The sequence below is a fragment of the Emiliania huxleyi genome (genome assembly GCF_000372725.1).
Source record: "Emiliania huxleyi CCMP1516 unplaced genomic scaffold EMIHUscaffold_257, whole genome shotgun sequence".
Lineage (NCBI taxonomy): Eukaryota > Haptophyta > Isochrysidales > Noelaerhabdaceae > Emiliania > Emiliania huxleyi.
This window is the reverse complement of record NW_005200110.1, coordinates 123,595-139,804: the sequence shown is the minus strand read 5'-3', so window position 1 is coordinate 139,804 and position 16,210 is coordinate 123,595. Positions and strand designations below refer to the sequence as shown.

Below are 16,210 nucleotides of genomic sequence, written 5' to 3'. Positions count from 1 at the left end.
CAGCCGGAGGGGCGTGGCGGCGCCGGGGCGCGTGGCGGCGGCGGCGCAAACTCGCTGCAGTACGCGCTGCGCGCCCTCGCCGCAGGGCACGCGGCCCGAATCGCGGCAGGGCAGGACTCGCCTCCGCCCCCCGCAGTCGCACCGGCGCCGCCGGGGGCGGCGGCTTGGAGCGCACGGCAGCAGCAAGAGACGGAGGCGGCGCAGGCGGCGGAGGCGACGCGGGCGACCGAGGTGGCGGAGACGGATGAGACGGCGAACGAAGCGGCGCGCGAGCGGGAGCGTCTGCGACGCGCGGAGGCGGTGAGGGTGGCGGCTATGACGCGCCAGGCCGCTGCGGCGCGCGAGGCCGCTGCGGCGCGCGAGGCCGCATCGCAGCGGGAGGTGGCAGCCGTCCGCGCGGAAGCCGCCTCGCGAGCGGCATCTCTCGCCCGAGAGGCGGAGGCGGCGGCGGCCTCAGCGGCGCGCGCAGCCGCGGCGGCGCGCGAGGCGGAGGCGCGCGAGGCGCAAGCGGCGAAGGAGGCGGCCGAGGCGGCGGACGCCATGGCCCAGGCGGCGCCGACGGATGGTCCAGGGCGGCTCGAGCGAGATCAGCCTTCTCTGAACCTTCCCGGAACCTCCCCACAGGCCAAGGCGATGCGGCTCGAGCGCGAAGCCACCGCGCACGCGCCGCCGACGGCGCCCGTCTTGTCTGCGGCGCCGGTCCGCGCGGTCGCCGGCGAGTCGTTGCCGGCGAAGGTGCATCGGGTCTGCGCTGCGCTCGAGCTGCCCGGCGACGGCGGGCTCGTTCGCCTCGTCCGGGAGGCCAACGCAGCTTTGGGCATCGAGCCGACGGGCAACCTCGTACAGCAAACGGACCGGCTGTTGATAGCACTCTTTGGCTGACACGCATGGGCGCTCGATGCGTGGTGCGCAAGCGAGCGCACGAGGGAGCGAGTGGCCGTCCCAGGGTGAGATGAACTTCGCCACATACACAACGGTGCTGCTGCTGGAGGTAGGGCAAGGGCGGGCAACCTTCGCGGCCATACACAGTACTCCGTCCTCCTGCGATGCGGTGTGCAGTGGCAGAATGGTCGTGCTCGTGCGGGTTCGTCTCGAGAGAATGTGTTTTTTGTGACACAATATGTGAGGACACAACTTGCCCGGGAGAAGGGTTACTTGTAGCACACACTGAGCCGGCGGGAGGCTGGCCTCAGACCGTCAGAGCGGTTGTGAGCGACGTGGAACTGTCAAGCTCCCTTCTCCGCCAGCCGTGCGAGTTCCTCGGCGATGGCGGCAAGGGCGGTGTCGATCTCCGACTCCGCGTTGATGTAGCTCGGGCTGATGCGCACGACGGAGGGGCGTGCGCGGGCGGCAGGCTCGAAGTGGTGGGTCGATGGCGACACCGAGACGCTGATGCCTCGCGCCTCGAGCGCGGAGTGGAGGTCGGCCGATCGGACACCGAGGGTGGACTCTGCCTCGAAGGTGACGATGGCGCACCGCGCCGCGCCCAAGCTGCGAGCCACCTCCTCGTCGAAGCTCGGCGGCGCGTCGCGGATCACACACCCGGGGATGGCCGCCAGGCCGGACCTCAGCCGCGCCGCCAGCCGCGTCGCGTGGGCAAAGTTGCGCGCTGGGCCGGTGGCGCGGCACACGACGGCTGCTGCTTCGAGCCCGTGGCGAGCGGCCTCGTCCGCTTCCCACATCTCGAAACGTTTGGCATCGGGCAGCAGCGTGTAGCTGTCCGGCGTGGACCAGACGGCGCCCGAGTGGTCGATGAGCGGCGGCTCGCCAAACAGACTCGTCGAGCCGGATCGCGTCGCCTCGTCGAGCGCCCGACGCCGCACGTACAGGAAGCCGGTGCCGCGCGGCGCACGGAGCCACTTGCGACCGGTCCCGCACGCAAAGTCACAGCCGAGCGCGCGCACGTCGACCGGCAGCTGGCCGACCGACTGGCATGTGTCGAGCAGGAACACGGCGCCGTACCTCTCGCACAGCGCCCCGACGGCCGCTGCCGGCTGGACGATCGACTCGCTCGTCTGAATGTGCGTGAGCGCCACCAGCGTCCTCCCCGGCCTCTCGGCTCGCTCACTCGTCGTCGTCCGCTGCAGGGCTGCCTCGAGCGCGGGTACGTCAGCGATCCCGTCGGTGCGCATCGGCAGCACCTCGATGCGAGCGCCCGTTCGCCTGGCCATCTGCAAGTAGGCCACCGCGTTGCCCGCGTACTCGGAGGCAAAGCACAGGATACGGTCGGCGGAGGAGGTGAAGTTGAGAGAGTAGAAAGCGCGCGCCCATGCTGCCTGAGCCGAGTCGAGCAGCGCGACCTCCTCCACGTCGCAGCGCAGCAGCGTTGCGAGCGCCTCCCGGGCAGCGTGCGGACGCTTCTTCTGCGCTGTGTACGCTCCGACCTCGACCTCGTACTCGAGATAGCCAACCATCGCGTCGCGCGCCTCCGTCGGCATCGGCGACGCGCCCGCAGCGTTCAGGTGGAGGACGGTGTTAGGAGTGGAGTCGCCTTTGCACTCCGACGCCGTCGCTCGCGCCGGCCGGGTGGCGAGGAGACGGCGGCCGCAGAACCGCGGCCCACACAGCCGGGCTAGGACGCCAGGTGCGAGTACCGAGATGGCGACGCCAGCGATGCCGGCGACGACCGCGGTGCGCCTGTGCATTGCAACCGGCAACAAGAATTCGCCCGTTGCTCTACTCCCTTAATGTAGGTAAACCATAATTTTGCCTGTACGAAGGTTTCCTCTCCCACCCTACCTGGTTTCCTTTCCGTGTTTCCTGCTCGTTTCCCTACAACACCCTCTAGTTTCCTCGGGAAACCCCGGGGAAACTCCGTGGAATTCGTCATTTTGCTGCTGTCTCCTGAATGCGGCGTGAAATTCGTTCTCCTTGAACGATATCGGTGTCGAAACACCTCTGACAGCGCTCACAGCTGCGCTCTTACGGTGGTACGACATGGTCGATCCGACCCTTGACGATCAGCTTCCCACGCTCTGCACGCTCGGCGAGGACGCGCTGCTGCTCGTCCTCGAGATGTGCGATTCGGTCACGCTCTGCGCCCTTGCGCGCTCGACGTCGCTCTTCACCCGGCCGGCGCCGGGCGAGGGCCTCTCCCTGCCCGAGCGAGCGGCCTGGGAGACGATGCGGCGGCACTTCGCGTCGGGAGCCGCGAGGCCGTACGAAAAGGGCGCAGCCGAGCAGCACCGGCAGGTGCTCTCTCTGCACGAGCGCGGGATGCTCCGGCCCGGCGTGCTGCATGACGTTCCGCTTCACGCGGTGGAGGGCGCGGGCTCCGGCTGGGAGGTGGCATATCAAGCCCCGTACCAGCACCGGACCTCCGACGCCGATCTTGACGAGGCGGTGCCGCGCGACGCGCGATATGTGCTGCTCGGTGCGTTGTCGATGACCGGCGCGCGCTCGACGGACCGCTATGAGCGCGGCCAGGCGGTGGGGGTGCCGCTTCCCGACCGCGAGACGCTCGAGGACGGCAGCGCACTCGCCTTCTCGCTGCTCGCGTGGGGCCGGCGAGACACGGTGCTCAAGGCGACGCACGGCGAGAAGGAGTTCGAGGGCGGCGCGACGAGGAGCGACAACCTCGAGGCCGGCGTGCACTTTTACCGCTGGTGGGAGCGACGCCGCTCCCTGCCAAGCCCCGCCGCGCGCACACCACCTCACTGCACATGCGCGCGCTGCAGATGCAGATGCAGATGCACATGCTCTCAGGCCGGCCCACGCCATCGGCTTCAGCTCCGACCCGGACCTCTTCTTGTACTACGCCGACTCGGCGATCAAGCGCGGCATGCGGGAGGCGCGCGCGCGTGATCGCCTATATCTCGGCTGTATCTCGGCTATATCTCGGCGGCATGCGGGAGGCGCGCGCGCGTGCCGCCGCCGCGTGCATCGGCATCTCGGCTTGAGGAGTGCGCGGCCTGGCCCGACCGTTGCCGCGGCGTGCAGGCGGCTCCCGGCGACCGCCTCAGCTGGAACCTCGAGACACAGTCGACGGGCGGCTGGCGCGCGGGCCTCGCGTACGACCTCGGCGACTCGACGGAGTGGTACAAGTGCTGCTACTACCGGATGTGAGGCACCCCAAAAGCAAGCCGTTAGGACACTGCTCTGTGTTCGCTCGCTTTTTGTGCGCGGCCCCCTCGTCTAGTGCCATCTCAGGCTACACCGGTGCTAGCTGCTTGTCGCGAATTACTACTGTTTCGTCACTCTCGCCATGCAAAGCGTGTTACCTTGTAATATTCGTTACCTTAAAATATCGACGGAAAATGTTTTGCCGCGTACGCGGCACGCGGATAACACAAAAAAATCGTCCTGTGCGTCGCGGGTAGAGCGCGGTTTGCCCGTATGGATGTGTGACGATTTGCTGGCGTGCCGGCTCTACGCGCCCTGATTTAACGCGTTCGTGCGACTGCGACGCGTACGTGCGTAGTGTACGTGCGACGGGGAGATGACTGCTCTTCCCCGCAGTTTATCGCTAGTCCATCGCACTTTCTGGTTCAGCCGCAGAGCCGCTAGTGGGACCCCCCCCCCCTCGTGGAGCGCGACACCGCCGGCGCTGCGCCTGCTTCCCTGAGCGGCTTCTGTGGCGAGGCGTGGAGGCAAAAGAAGAAATGAGGGCATACGCTGGACAAAGTTCGAAAAAGATTTTTACGGAAAAAAGAAAGCAAGCGAAAAAAGAAGGATGACAATCCTGAGACGCTCTCACTCGGCGGCTACCTTCCGCGCAACAACTCGATTTTCAGCGAATGCCCAAGTGCCCCGTAGGACCGGACCTGGGAGTCGCCATCTGCCTCGTCGGCTTTGTTAGAACGCTCCCGCGGCCGGAGGTGTATACGTCCATATCTAATTTCTTCCGCAACCAGTCCAAACAGGCCGACTTTTTCGGCGTTGTCAGCAGCAGCGGCGACGACACCGCCAAGGGGCAGTGGAAGGAGGTGTCTCATTTTGAGCTCGAGCCAGCAATGCGCATGCTGAGGCCGGTGGCGTGGGAGGACACGCCCGATCGGCGCGGCCCGCGATGCGGCCTGTTGTGCATGCGGCAGTACGATCGGCTAGACCGATGCAGAGAGCTGATCAGCGCCCGTGAGGCAGAGTGCGGCGGCCGCTACGCGTGGGTCGTCAAGGCGAGGCCGGATGCGCGCATGCGCAGCCGCGGCGGCCGCTCGATTGCAGCGGACGGGCTGCGCAACGGCGACACCATCTACAAGGACCGACGTGCGGGTGACTTAGTGACGTACATCCCGCGGAAGCACTGGGAGGCATCCTCCCACTACGGGTGGTCGTCCCCTCACGACTCTCTCTCGTTTTACAGGCTCTTTTTTGAACAGGCCCTCTCCCGCACGCTAAGCAGCACACCGTGCGAGCGGGTACGTTCGGTCGGCATCGACTGCTCGCACAGCGCGGCCGCAACAGGCGGGGGCGGCTGCAAGTGCAACCTTTGGCTCACGATGGCCGTGACCGGGCTGCTCAAGCTGCGGGCCGCCTACCATCCCTTTGGCGTTGAGCTGGTACGCACCGCGGAGTCGCGAGCCGTGATTGGGGAGTCGCGGCGCAAATTTGGCGGTGACGGCATGCGAGGGTTGCACAACAGGTGCAACCCCCCTCCCCCCCCCACCCACCCTCCACCCCCCACCCTCTTTGCTCTCCCCCTCACCCCGCGTGAATGACCGGCCCCAAATCTCGCTCCACTCACAGGAGCACGTCGGCGACCGATCTGCAACATCTCATAAAAGTGGGAGATCGATTACCAGGGTGAGTGCAGCTCTCCGACGTCGCTTGCAGCTTGGGCTGCTTGGCCAGTCGCAGAGACACAGAAGAGGCCACTAATCTGGATTGGTGTTGGGAGGGTTTGTGCCACAGCAAACCGCAGCGTCCTCCCAACACGAAAGCGTATCCTGGCCCCGTCTGATGAGGTGAACAGTTGGCTGTTGCGCGTAACGCTCGCAACGGCCAACGCGCGGGGACCTGTTCCTTTTTACCCATCTCACAGTAGAGGTGTCCGTTTTTATTTATTTGTTTATATAACGCTCGCAAGGTAAACTTCTCCACACACACAAGGTGGTGGGGGAAGGCGGTTCGTCCTTCGCAACTCTCCACGTCTAGACGACAGGAGCCAGCTCAACGACGCGCCGGGCTCGCCGGCAGCCGATCCACAAGGAGAGGTCATGCGCGCCAGTCTTCTGAACCAGCATATGACACAGAGCCGCAGAGAGAGAGAGAGAGAGAGAGAGAGAGAGAGAGAGAGAGAGAGAGAGAGAGAGAGAGAGAGAGAGAGAGAGAGAGAGAGAGAGAGAGAGAGAGTAACGCCACACAAAATGGAACTTCGCCCTATATTCACCGCTCTTCATTCGGAAAAATGTATAAACCAACTCGATCGCCCATCAGATCCGCCCTTACTCAGCGCGAGCGCCAACATGCAGGCCTCTGGTGAGTCCTCGGCCTCGACCGCACCTACATCCTCCCACCCGCCAGAAGACATCATAAGGGAGTATGACACACGGGTGGTGACTTCACTCAAGGCACTGCAGCAGACGGCGGCATCAATAATCAAAGCACGGGAAGGGAAGAGGAAGGGACTCGAGGCGGAGAGGAAGGAACGAGTGGCCGCGGAAACAGAACGCCTGAAAGAGGGACAGAAGGAAAGAAAGGAGAGGATACGAGAAATGGAGTGGGCGGCGAATGCGTGTATTTGCTGGCGACGGAGGCGACATCGACAACGTGAGGCCGAGGAGAAGGAAAGGGAGGAGGCAGAGAGACGCCTCGAAGCGGGGAGAGGCAGAACGACAAGAGCGATGGGGATGACACTCAAAACGACCCACTGCGAGCTCGAAGGCGAAGGCCGGCGCAGGAAACGCGGTGACAGGCAGTAGAGAGCACTCCACCGATACCGTTTTTATGGCGGACTGACTGTGCCCCAGCACCAACCAGGGACCCCACATCCCTGCCCCGTTACGCCCTGGGGCACCCGCAGGCGGGGCGCAGAAGGGCGCCGTCGTCTCCTCCTCCTCGCGACGCGCCAGGCAGGGACCCACCCAGCCCCGTTACATATTCCATGCGCCTGGTGCATAAGAGACATTTCACAGCCTTGTTATTGAGAAGAAAATACGTCCTATGGCGCTGTGCGCTGGTCTGTGAGAGGTTAGGTTAGGTGCGAGCCCTGGAGGCCCTGGGAATGGGGGTTCACAGTCGGTGGGCGTTACGGAGCGCTGGTCCGCACTTGGAGCACTTGGAGTCAAACTTAGCACGGGGCTCAATTCATTTTCGGCCAGATCAGCGGATATGCGAATGTCGGTGTGATCTCAAAGGCGATTAGAGAGTGCCTCAAGGCTAACAAGCCTTTCGTCCCTCGGCGGAGCGCGAGAGCCGGGGGGGTGTGGCTGCTGCAGCAGGGGGAGAGGGAGGGGTCCGTGCCCGCACCCGTGCCGTCAGCAGCGTGTCTGGAGGAGCACCGTGCGGCTGGGCTGAGGAGAATTCAGGATCTCCGCACCGCGTAACGTAGGTAGGTAGAGCTCTAGGGGGAGGGTGGTTGGTTGATTGTGCGTACTTGTTACGTGAAACCCCAAGAACCGTGTGGCAGTAACTCAGATTTTAAAGAATTCCAGGTCGGCCGCACTCTAGAGCTCTACGATTTCACACGCACGAAGCACGAAAGATAAGGCGCGGGCGGCAGAAGCACTATGTCAAAGAGCGGCCGCACTCTGCTCGCTACCCCCCCTGCACAACTAAGCTCATGGCCGACCCCCCCCCCCAGCAGCAGGAGCGCTCTGCCTGTGGGGGGTGCTGGCATCTCTGTACAGACAGCAGCTGTAAGTAGCATGCGTTCCAGTGGCGAGAATTTGTAGTCGGCATCAAAATCAGTGGTCTCACCGGCGGGCCCTCCTACTGCCAACCGGGAGGTGCGGGGCACGCCAGCCTCTCTTCTACGCCTCTCGTGCCTCGCGGCTCCTCTGCTTCAAGGAGGGAAGATACGGCTCTCGCAGCCCATCGTACGCCGTGGCACAGCGGGGAGCACAGCGGGCTGTACAAGATATTGTTCCCTATCTTCGCATGCTCGTCGTTGGTGATATCCGCGCGAGGTCATACGCCACAGGCCAGCAATCACTCGGTGATGAGACTATTGATGTAGGCGCGACGCTCTGACACCGAGTGTTGTGTGGTAGTACAAGATAGACTCACCATGGTCACAAGTCTTTAGTAAAACGCCAGCACTCGACACGACGAAGGTGTATTGGGCTCGAAGGCGCGGCGAACACAACCGCCTCGAGCGTACGAGTACCGCTTAAACACGAACCGAGGGCGGAGAGGGGGGGGCGGCGGCGAGGAGGCGGGAGAGCTGGGTCCAGTGCGCTCTGCTGCTGGGGGGGTCGGGACCCCCCCCCCAGCAGGAGCGCTCTGCTGCTGGGGGGGTCGGGACCCCCCCCCAGCAGGAGCGCTCTGCTGCTGGGGGGGTCAGACCCCCCCCCCCTAGCAGCAGGGATGAGCTTAGTTGTGCAGGGGGGGTAGCGAGCAGAGTGCGGCCGCTCAAAACCCCACTGAGAAATTATAAATTTCTCTAGAGCTGGTGCCGCCACTAGATGAAATGCTCCACTGGGCCCCCGGAACACGCCTGCGCGGCGGCTGAGGAAGCTCTTCACTGGGTGGAAGGAGGCTCGGCCGGCCTTGAGGGAGTCGCGGAGGAGGAGGGATAACGGAGGTAACGTGCAGACAGGCCAGCAGCCAGTGGGACGAACGAGGGCCGCGACGGCGGCTCTCAAGCGGGAGGGAGCGGAGACGGTGGGCAGCGAGCGAAGTGGGTGAGACTGATGATGCTCCTTCGACTTAGGGAGCGGTTCAGCTGCTGGGCGGGCTTCAGGCTGGTGCTCACGCGAAAAGGAATCGACGCGATGTACAAAGCATAGAAGAAGAGGAGAAAGAAGAGGACGGACATCAGTGATGACGAAACAGAAGCTAGCGCAGACGAGGGCAGGGCAGACCCGGGGACGGCGGAGTCGGAGCAGACGGCATCGGCCGCCGAGGAAACGTTGGGAAGAGGCACGAGGAGGGCGGCGACCTCGACCGACTACGGAGGACCCGTCACCAGACGACGCAGGGCAGACGACGGGGAGGCGGAGCAGACGCGCAGGGCGAGACGAGGGAGGGAGCAGGATGTTGCTGAGATCAGCAGGAGGATGTACGACGAGATTAGGAGCAGCAGGGACCCGAGGGACCATGTGGAAGACGGCTAGTGCTAGTCCCCATCGGGAGGACGACCCCGGCTAGTCGCCGACCACACCCACAAAGAACCCTGCACAAAGACCGCAGGGCGGGGACCTGTTCCTTTTTACCCATCTCCTAGTAGAGGTGTCCGTTTTATTTATTTATTTATTTATTTCACTGCTCGCCGAGCAGTGAAGAGGCGCGGAAAGCTGTTTTTTTTACTTTTGGACGCATTTCGGGCTCCGTACTGGTTGACGCAGAGCCGCACGCGTCGACCGGCGCCGTTCGCGATCACGAGGGCGGATGCTGGCCATCCCGGGCTCTGTGCACATCGGCAGCGCACGTTCTACGCGCTCCGCTATCAGGTCTTGGCGCCCCACCTCGAGAGCGCCGTTTTTATCTCGTGCAATCTCGAGCCGTGGAGATTAGGCCGAGATCGCTTTGAGCTGCGGGAGATGTTTGGGAGATACAGCTACAGTCACACGGACCCGCGGGGCGTGCGAAGCTCGCGACGGAGATGTTTGTAGAGCCCGGGCTCGCTGCGAAGCGGTGAGCGGCGCCCGAACGGCAGGGTAGCGTGACGGTCACACAGGAGCGACACACAGAACCACAAGACAAGACACACACACACACACACACACACACACCAGCACCAGCCAGGGACCCCACCGTTACGCGGGCCCGGGCGCCAGCTTTTGGTCGTTCCCAACGTGAGCCGCCCCGCTCCCGCGCCCTCCATTCTAGCTGCGCCGCCGGGCTGCTCGCGCGTGAGAGTGGCCGCGCGCTTTTGGTGAGGAGGGTCGGCGCGCTCCCAATCCCTCGCCTCCGCCTCCGCCTCCGTACCGCCTCCGCCGCCGGGGAGGCCAAGCGGCGGCGACGGCGGCCCGAGCGCGCCCGCTCCCCTGCCCGACTCTGGCTGCGCCCCCTGCGCTGCCGGCGCCTCCGACACCGCTGGTCGCGGGCCCCACGGTGCAACCGTCCCTCGCCCTCCCCGCCGCAGGTACGCGTCCAAACCAGCCATGGGTGACCGCAAAGCCGTGATCAAGAATGCAGACATGTCCGAGGACATGCAGCAGGACGCCGTCGACTGCGCGACGCAGGCGCTGGAGAAGTACAACATCGAGAAGGACCTGGCCGCGTACATCAAGAAGGAGTTTGACAAGAAGTACAACCCCACCTGGCACTGCATCGTCGGCCGCAACTTTGGCTCGTACGTCACACACGAGACGAAGCACTTCATCTACTTCTACTTGGGCCAGGTTGCTATCCTCCTCTTCAAGAGCGGCTGAGCGGGTCGCCGCCACCCCCGCTACCCCTTCCCTCTCCCCGCCCGCCCTCGCCCGCCCCTCCCTCGCCCTCCCTCGCCCGCCCACGCCCTCCCTCACCGCCGGCCCGCCCGCCTGCAGGTCCGAGTCGTGATCCACCACCGCGCGTGCACGCCGCCGCTGGAGAGGAGGGAGTGAGAGAGTGCTATCGCGACTGCATGTGCCATGTTCACAGACGGAGAGCTCGGCAACAGCGGGTGCGCGGAGGCGGGGTGGCGCACAACTCCGTGATATGTCGACGGTCCCCACCAGCCCACTGTGAGCGTGTTTTGTACAACATTATCTATTTTGTGAACGTCAAAGCTGAACCAGGCCGGTCGGACGCGCAAGGCGATAGCGCGCGAGGGCAAGTCGCAAACTCGAGCGCGCCGGACGCCCGGACACCCCGGACGGCGCGGCGAGGCCCCGCGCGCGCGCGGGCGCCCGGGCCGCGGGCGGGGAGGCGGACACAAATAGAGGAAGTAGAGCCCCGCGCCCCGCGCCCCCGAGCGCCGAGGAGGGAGACGTGCCACCGCGGAGCGACTACACGTCCCGACACCCGCCGCGACGGACAGGTTCCGCCGGCCGACCGACGCACCCGACCCTGCACCCTCCCCTCGTCTGCGTACTTTACGGCTCTAGTGCATGGCAGGCCGCTCAGCCGCTGCTCCACCGCTTCGAGTCTCTGGCTCTCGAGAAGGTGTCGACCGTGGTGACACTCTGGCCGCCCTTGCTCGCTTTAGGAAGGAAATCCAATGGAACCGTAAGTAGTTGAAGGAGGAGGAGCACTTGGGGAGCACTTGGAGTGCAATTAGCAACCTCACCCAGGGCCGGGGAGCTAAGAAGCGCACCCAGCGGAGTTGTTATCAAAGTCGCGATGCAACCGAAGATTGCAGGTCCAATAGAGGCATAAAAGGTGACACTGATACACCGTCGCAGGAGTATGAACGGGATGTAGCAACATCGCTGCTTAGCAGCATTAGCTTTCTTATCTTGCACAGTTTTGTTGTAAAATTCTTATCTTGGGGGGGGGGGAGGTGGGGGAGGGGGGGAGGGAGGCGGAGGATGCAGAGGCGGAGGCGGCGGCGGCGGAAGAGGAGGAGGGGGAGAGTGAGGGGGAGGCGGAGGCGGGGGCACCTGTGACGGCCCGCTACGAGAAGGGCGACTACCGGTTCGCGCGGGAGAAGAATTGCGACCTGCGTTTGCTCGACTTCGAGACGTTCGGCGGCTTCGGGGACGGCGTCCGCAAAATTCTTCGGCAGGCGGCGGACCAGCTGAGTAACAAACTTTCGCACGCTCAGCACCTCGATGAGGTCACATGGACCACCAAGAACTGGCACGGGCTGCAGATGCAGCGCTTGTCTGTCGTTCTCCACACCGCCGTGGCGTGGCAGACGGTGAACGAGCTAGCGTGCGGGGACAGCGGCATTGTGCACGGTGCTAAGTGCATTGCCGCTCTTAACGGAGTCGCTTAGGCGGCTCCGGTGGTGTGCCGGTGATAGTACTAGCACGCGCCAGTTCGCACCTGTGTCGAGCCTGTCTGCTGTGAGAGAGAGTTCTTTTGTTTAAATTCTTATCTTGTCCGCACCTGTGTCGAGCCTGTCTGCTGTGAGAGAGTTGAGAGAGTTGTCAGTCAAGTTCTTATCTTGTCTCCGGCAATGGCCTGACCAACCGCTTCTCGGTTTTTCAAGGCGAGAGACGCTTCTTCAATCCGTGACATCTCGAGGCCATATTCTCGTTTCGCCCTCAGTTATCTGACAGAATGCCGTCCTTCCTTTGACCAAAACGTCTTTTCCCTCGCATGGACCGGCGATAAGATGGTCGTCAGCCGATCGACCTGCGCGGGCGACGGTAGCGACCCGGGCGGGCCCTCTACACGCTGGACCCTGGATACTGGGGCGGGGCTGGTCTCGATAGCTGGGGCACATTAACGCTGACCAGGTGCAACTTCTTTGAAAACACCGCCTATGCTGGCGGCGGCCTTGCGGTCTCGGGTGGTAGTGCGGTCATGCACGGATGCAACATCTTCAGCAACACTGCAGTGTATCAAGGTGGTGGCATCTTCATACGCAATGAAGTGACAATGGACAGCTGCAGCGTATACCAGAATGTTCTCTCGCGGAGCTGTTCAGACTGCTTCGGCCCCAACATCTTTATGGCCACAGGGACCTTGACGCTAGTCGGCAGCCCCTTGGCAGCCTTCACAGGGGTACAGGGGTGCACAATCAAGCGGGGGTGATCATCGAGACTGACTACTCGCCGTCGCCGCTGTCGCCACCGCCTCCGCCTCCGTCACCACCACCGCCGAGCCCGCCACCGCCGAGCCCTCCGCCTCCGAGCTCGCCGCCCTCGCCACCGCCGCCCTCGCCGCCGCCGCCTAGCCCACCTCCTCCGTCACCGCCTCCGCCCTCGCCGCCGCCACCATCACCGCCGCCGCCGTCGCCCCCTCCGCCTTCTGCTTCGCCGTCACCGCCGCCACAGCCGCCCTCACTGCCACCGCCCCCCTCGCCCCCGCCGGACGTGGCATTTGGGCCGCCGCTGCAGCCCATCGGCAGCTGCTCCAACCCCAGCTGCTTCAACCAGTACGGCTTTGTCGCCCTTGGCGTGGAGATGACGCTCACCCTCTCTGGTGCCGGTTTCAGCGACGGCGACACCCTGACGTTCCTCTACGTCCACGACACCATCGCCCTCTTCCAGCCCGACACGGAGAAGGACTGCGCCGGCGCGGCGGCAGTAATTCTCGCTGCCGAACGGGTATGGCCACGCCAGACGGCGCCAGGGGCAAAGTAAACAATGGCCGGGTCGTGGTGCGGCTCGAGCCACCGGATTCCTTCGACCCGATCCGGTCCGCCTACAAGGTCTGCAGCTACGGTGGCACGAACGTATACGACGATTCTCACTACTTCATCTCCCGCAGCCTGATTCTTGCAAACTATGCTGCGCCATCTCCACTCACGCCGCCGCCCTCGCCGCTGCCTTCTTCGCCGACTCCAGCGGATGCACTTGGGCTGAGTAAGCCGCGGATGTCGACGGGCCACTCCACCAGCTTCGCCAAGAAGGCTCGTCACGCATAGCCACTATCTAGATCTAGGTTGTGCCATTATCACACTACGGCTCGTGCTCGCAGTTCTTGGCCAAGGTGACCGACGGCAAAAGCAAGACCTTTGGCAAGAGCAAGAAGAAGACCAGCCCGTGGCACCCCGGCGTTCCTCGCCAAGGCACCCCGGCGTTCCTCGCCCTCTCCCCTCTCGTGGCATTTCACCATTGGCAACCCCCCTCCCCTGACACATTAGGTCACCCATCAGCTCCGTGACCGTCACCCCGGATACCAAGATCAATCCTTCCAGGACGAAGAAGTATCTCAAAGGCTTCGAGATCTGGGTCGGCAAGAAGGCTGGAGAAATGGCGGTGAAGTGCGGCGGACCATTTGCCTGGTCAACGATAAAGAAGGGGCCAGTCACGACGCTGTGCGATGCTGCCAAGTCCAAGTGCGTCTGCGAGCCGCCGCCTTTTAGTCGCCACGCGCCTATGAGTCCCCTGTAAGGGGTCAGCAAAATCGTACCCCCCCCCCCCTCCCCCCGCAGGCACCGCTACGTCACTGTCATTCTCCCTGGCACTGGTAAAACTCTCGCGTTTGGTGAGATACAGGTACGTTAGTTCGAGGCGCGAGTCATGCCCTGTGCGGGCGGCCAGTGCGGACACTGGCTAGTTTAGGCCGCATGGCGGCGCTCTGCACAGCATCGGTCTTCGCTGAGCACGTCGGCGGTCCACCGTGCGGGAAGGAACGCCGTAACGCACTCCACCGTGCACTGGTTTATGAATGGATGTCGACGATGGGCACCGTCGACGCTTTAAAAAGACTACAAGAAGAAGTAAGAATGCCGGACAGCGGGGAGAGTGAGGGTGTCTGCCAGCAGTGTCACGACGCAACGCAATTCCAGACCGATCAACCGCCTATGGGATAGCCTAAGTATGCCCAGGCGTGTCACACCCCTACTGTCTGAATTCGCGGAGCGAAGAAAATTTTATACGGAATACGTCCATTTTTGGAGCTTGGAATACGGCGTATTCCATGGAATACGTGGAATACGGGTGGAATACGGGTGGAATACAGGCCTCTGGGAGGTCATTTGGAATACGTGGAAAACGTATTCAGACAGTAGGGTCACACCACACGGCACACGGGGGCGCGGGCGGGGACCTCTGTTCCTTTTTAGCCAAACCTGCACGCCTCCCCGAGTTTTTTATTCGTTCGGAGCCCGAGGGCCACGGGCCCTCTGCATGCAAAGCATGTCAAAAAAATAAGCTCAAAAAAAGAAGGCTAACCTCAAAAAAAAGAATTTTCTTTGGGAAAATGTTCGACAAAATGGCGTCCGATCGGCGGCCACAGGTTTCCGGGCGCCTCGTGTTGATCCCAGCCGCCAAGAAAACAAGCTCGACTGGCTACAAGAACGTGTTCTACAACCGCAGCAAAAAGAAGTTCGAGGCGAAGGTGCGGGATGGCGGCAAGCGTGTCCGCCTCGGCTACTTCGAAACCGCCGAAGATGCGGCCACTGCCTACGCTCGCTCAGAGTACGGCCGCGCCGACGCCGCCAAGCTGCTGCAGCCTCGCCCGGCTCCCACTGCCGCTGGCGCCGAGGCGATACGGCAGGCGGAGAGGGAGGGCCTCACCCTGGCCACGAGCAGCAATAGCACCGGCTACAAGGGCGTTAGTTACTGCCCGAAGGAGCGAGGCAGCAAGAAGTACAAGCTGGAGGTGAAGACTCGCGGCAAGACTGCCTTCCTCGGCTGCTTCGCCACCGCCGAGCAGGCCGCGCTCTTCTACGCCCGCTGGGAGGCGGGCAGGGACACCAGCGATCTCATCGCGCCGCCACCGCCACCGCCGCCGCCGCCGCCACCTGCGCCTTCCTCTGCCGCTGGCGCCGAGGCAGCCCGGCAGGCAAAGCGGGAGGGCCTGACGCTGGCTACGAGCAGCAGCAGCAGCAGCGGCTACAGGAACGTGATCTTCAAGCCGAAGGAGCGAGGCCGCAAGAAGTACGAGCTGAGGGTGGGGTTTGGAGGCAAGCAGAACTTTCTCGGCCTCTTCGCCACCGCCGAGGAGGCGGCGCTGGCGCGTGCGCGGCACCTCCGGGACACCACCGCCCGCCTGCTCGAGCAGCCGCCGCAGCAAGCACCGCCGCAAGGCGCAGCAGGGCCTTCCGAGGCCAGCAGCTACGAGGAGGAGGACGCGCCGTTCGAGGTGGGAGGCCGCTGCGCCATCCGGTGCTCTGGTGCCTCTCTCGGAGCTGCTGCTGTGAACAGCGCCTCTTCACACTCCCTCGTCGGCGAGCAGGTACTCCGGCGGCGCCTTGTACCCGGGCGAGGTCGTGGGCTTTGACGGCACGTCGAGCCTATACTCGGTGCAGTGCGACGACGGCGAGCTGCTGGAGGACGTCTCGCTGCACGAGATGCTGCCAGAGGAGGCGGCGGACGGGGAGGGGCAGGGGGACGGGGAGGGGCATTAGGAGGAGGACGAGGAGGAGGACGAGGAGGAGGAGGAGGCCGAGGTCGGACTGTAGGGGGAGGGCTTTCACCCGGCGGACATTGCCGCTGCCGTCTCTCCTCGCTGCTCTCCGACCCGCCGCCTTTCTCGAACAAGAATAGGGGGGCCTACGGATGCATGTAGCGCCGCCGCGGACCATGCGGAACAGGGGGTGAACCGAAGGTCTGTGAGGGTCTCC

General features: G+C 63.9%; 5 protein-coding genes across 5 annotated transcripts; 4 read left to right on the top strand and 1 right to left on the bottom strand.

The window, feature by feature from the left end:
* Positions 1 to 504: 504 nt before the first annotated feature.
* EMIHUDRAFT_443676 (hypothetical protein) lies at positions 505 to 1,105 on the top strand (the record flags this gene model as incomplete). The annotated part of the gene is made up of 2 exons (XM_005777755.1): positions 505 to 549; positions 625 to 1,105. Coding segments are annotated over 2 exons (286 nt in total), but the record flags the coding sequence as incomplete, so codon positions are not given.
* A 121-nt stretch (positions 1,106 to 1,226) lies between these two features.
* On the bottom strand, positions 1,227 to 2,645 carry EMIHUDRAFT_115570 (hypothetical protein; the record flags this gene model as incomplete). Its single annotated transcript, XM_005777754.1, has 1 exon — positions 1,227 to 2,645. The coding sequence occupies one exon, from the start codon at positions 2,643 to 2,645 to the stop codon at positions 1,227 to 1,229; it is 1,419 nt and encodes a 472-aa protein (XP_005777811.1).
* A 234-nt stretch (positions 2,646 to 2,879) lies between these two features.
* EMIHUDRAFT_457581 (hypothetical protein) lies at positions 2,880 to 4,244 on the top strand. The gene is made up of 4 exons (XM_005777753.1): positions 2,880 to 3,605; positions 3,706 to 3,750; positions 3,963 to 4,061; positions 4,150 to 4,244. The coding sequence occupies exons 1-4, from the start codon at positions 2,938 to 2,940 to the stop codon at positions 4,163 to 4,165; spliced, it is 828 nt and encodes a 275-aa protein (XP_005777810.1). The 5' UTR covers positions 2,880 to 2,937; the 3' UTR covers positions 4,166 to 4,244.
* Positions 4,245 to 9,967: 5,723 nt separating this feature from the next.
* Positions 9,968 to 10,804, top strand: EMIHUDRAFT_367415 (hypothetical protein). Its single transcript, XM_005777752.1, has 2 exons — positions 9,968 to 10,479; positions 10,593 to 10,804. Exon 1 carries the CDS (start codon positions 10,206 to 10,208, stop codon positions 10,473 to 10,475), a length of 270 nt encoding a protein of 89 aa, XP_005777809.1. The 5' UTR covers positions 9,968 to 10,205; the 3' UTR covers positions 10,476 to 10,479; positions 10,593 to 10,804.
* Positions 10,805 to 14,844: 4,040 nt separating this feature from the next.
* Positions 14,845 to 16,155, top strand: EMIHUDRAFT_237811 (hypothetical protein; the record flags this gene model as incomplete). Its single annotated transcript, XM_005777751.1, has 4 exons — positions 14,845 to 15,246; positions 15,430 to 15,752; positions 15,823 to 15,922; positions 16,129 to 16,155. 4 exons carry the CDS (start codon positions 14,845 to 14,847, stop codon positions 16,153 to 16,155), a joined length of 852 nt encoding a protein of 283 aa, XP_005777808.1.
* Positions 16,156 to 16,210: the final 55 nt, after the last annotated feature.

Coding starts and splice junctions, on each gene's coding strand:
- EMIHUDRAFT_367415 (XM_005777752.1), top strand. CDS start 10,206: ATGGGTGACCGCAAAGCCGTGATCAAGAATGCAGACATGTCCGAGGAC.
- EMIHUDRAFT_457581 (XM_005777753.1), top strand. CDS start 2,938: ATGGTCGATCCGACCCTTGACGATCAGCTTCCCACGCTCTGCACGCTC. Junction 3,606..3,705: donor GGCGTGCACTTTTACCGCTG/GTGGGAGCGACG, acceptor ACATGCTCTCAG/GCCGGCCCACGCCATCGGCT. Junction 3,751..3,962: donor TCCGACCCGGACCTCTTCTT/GTACTACGCCGA, acceptor CGACCGCCTCAG/CTGGAACCTCGAGACACAGT.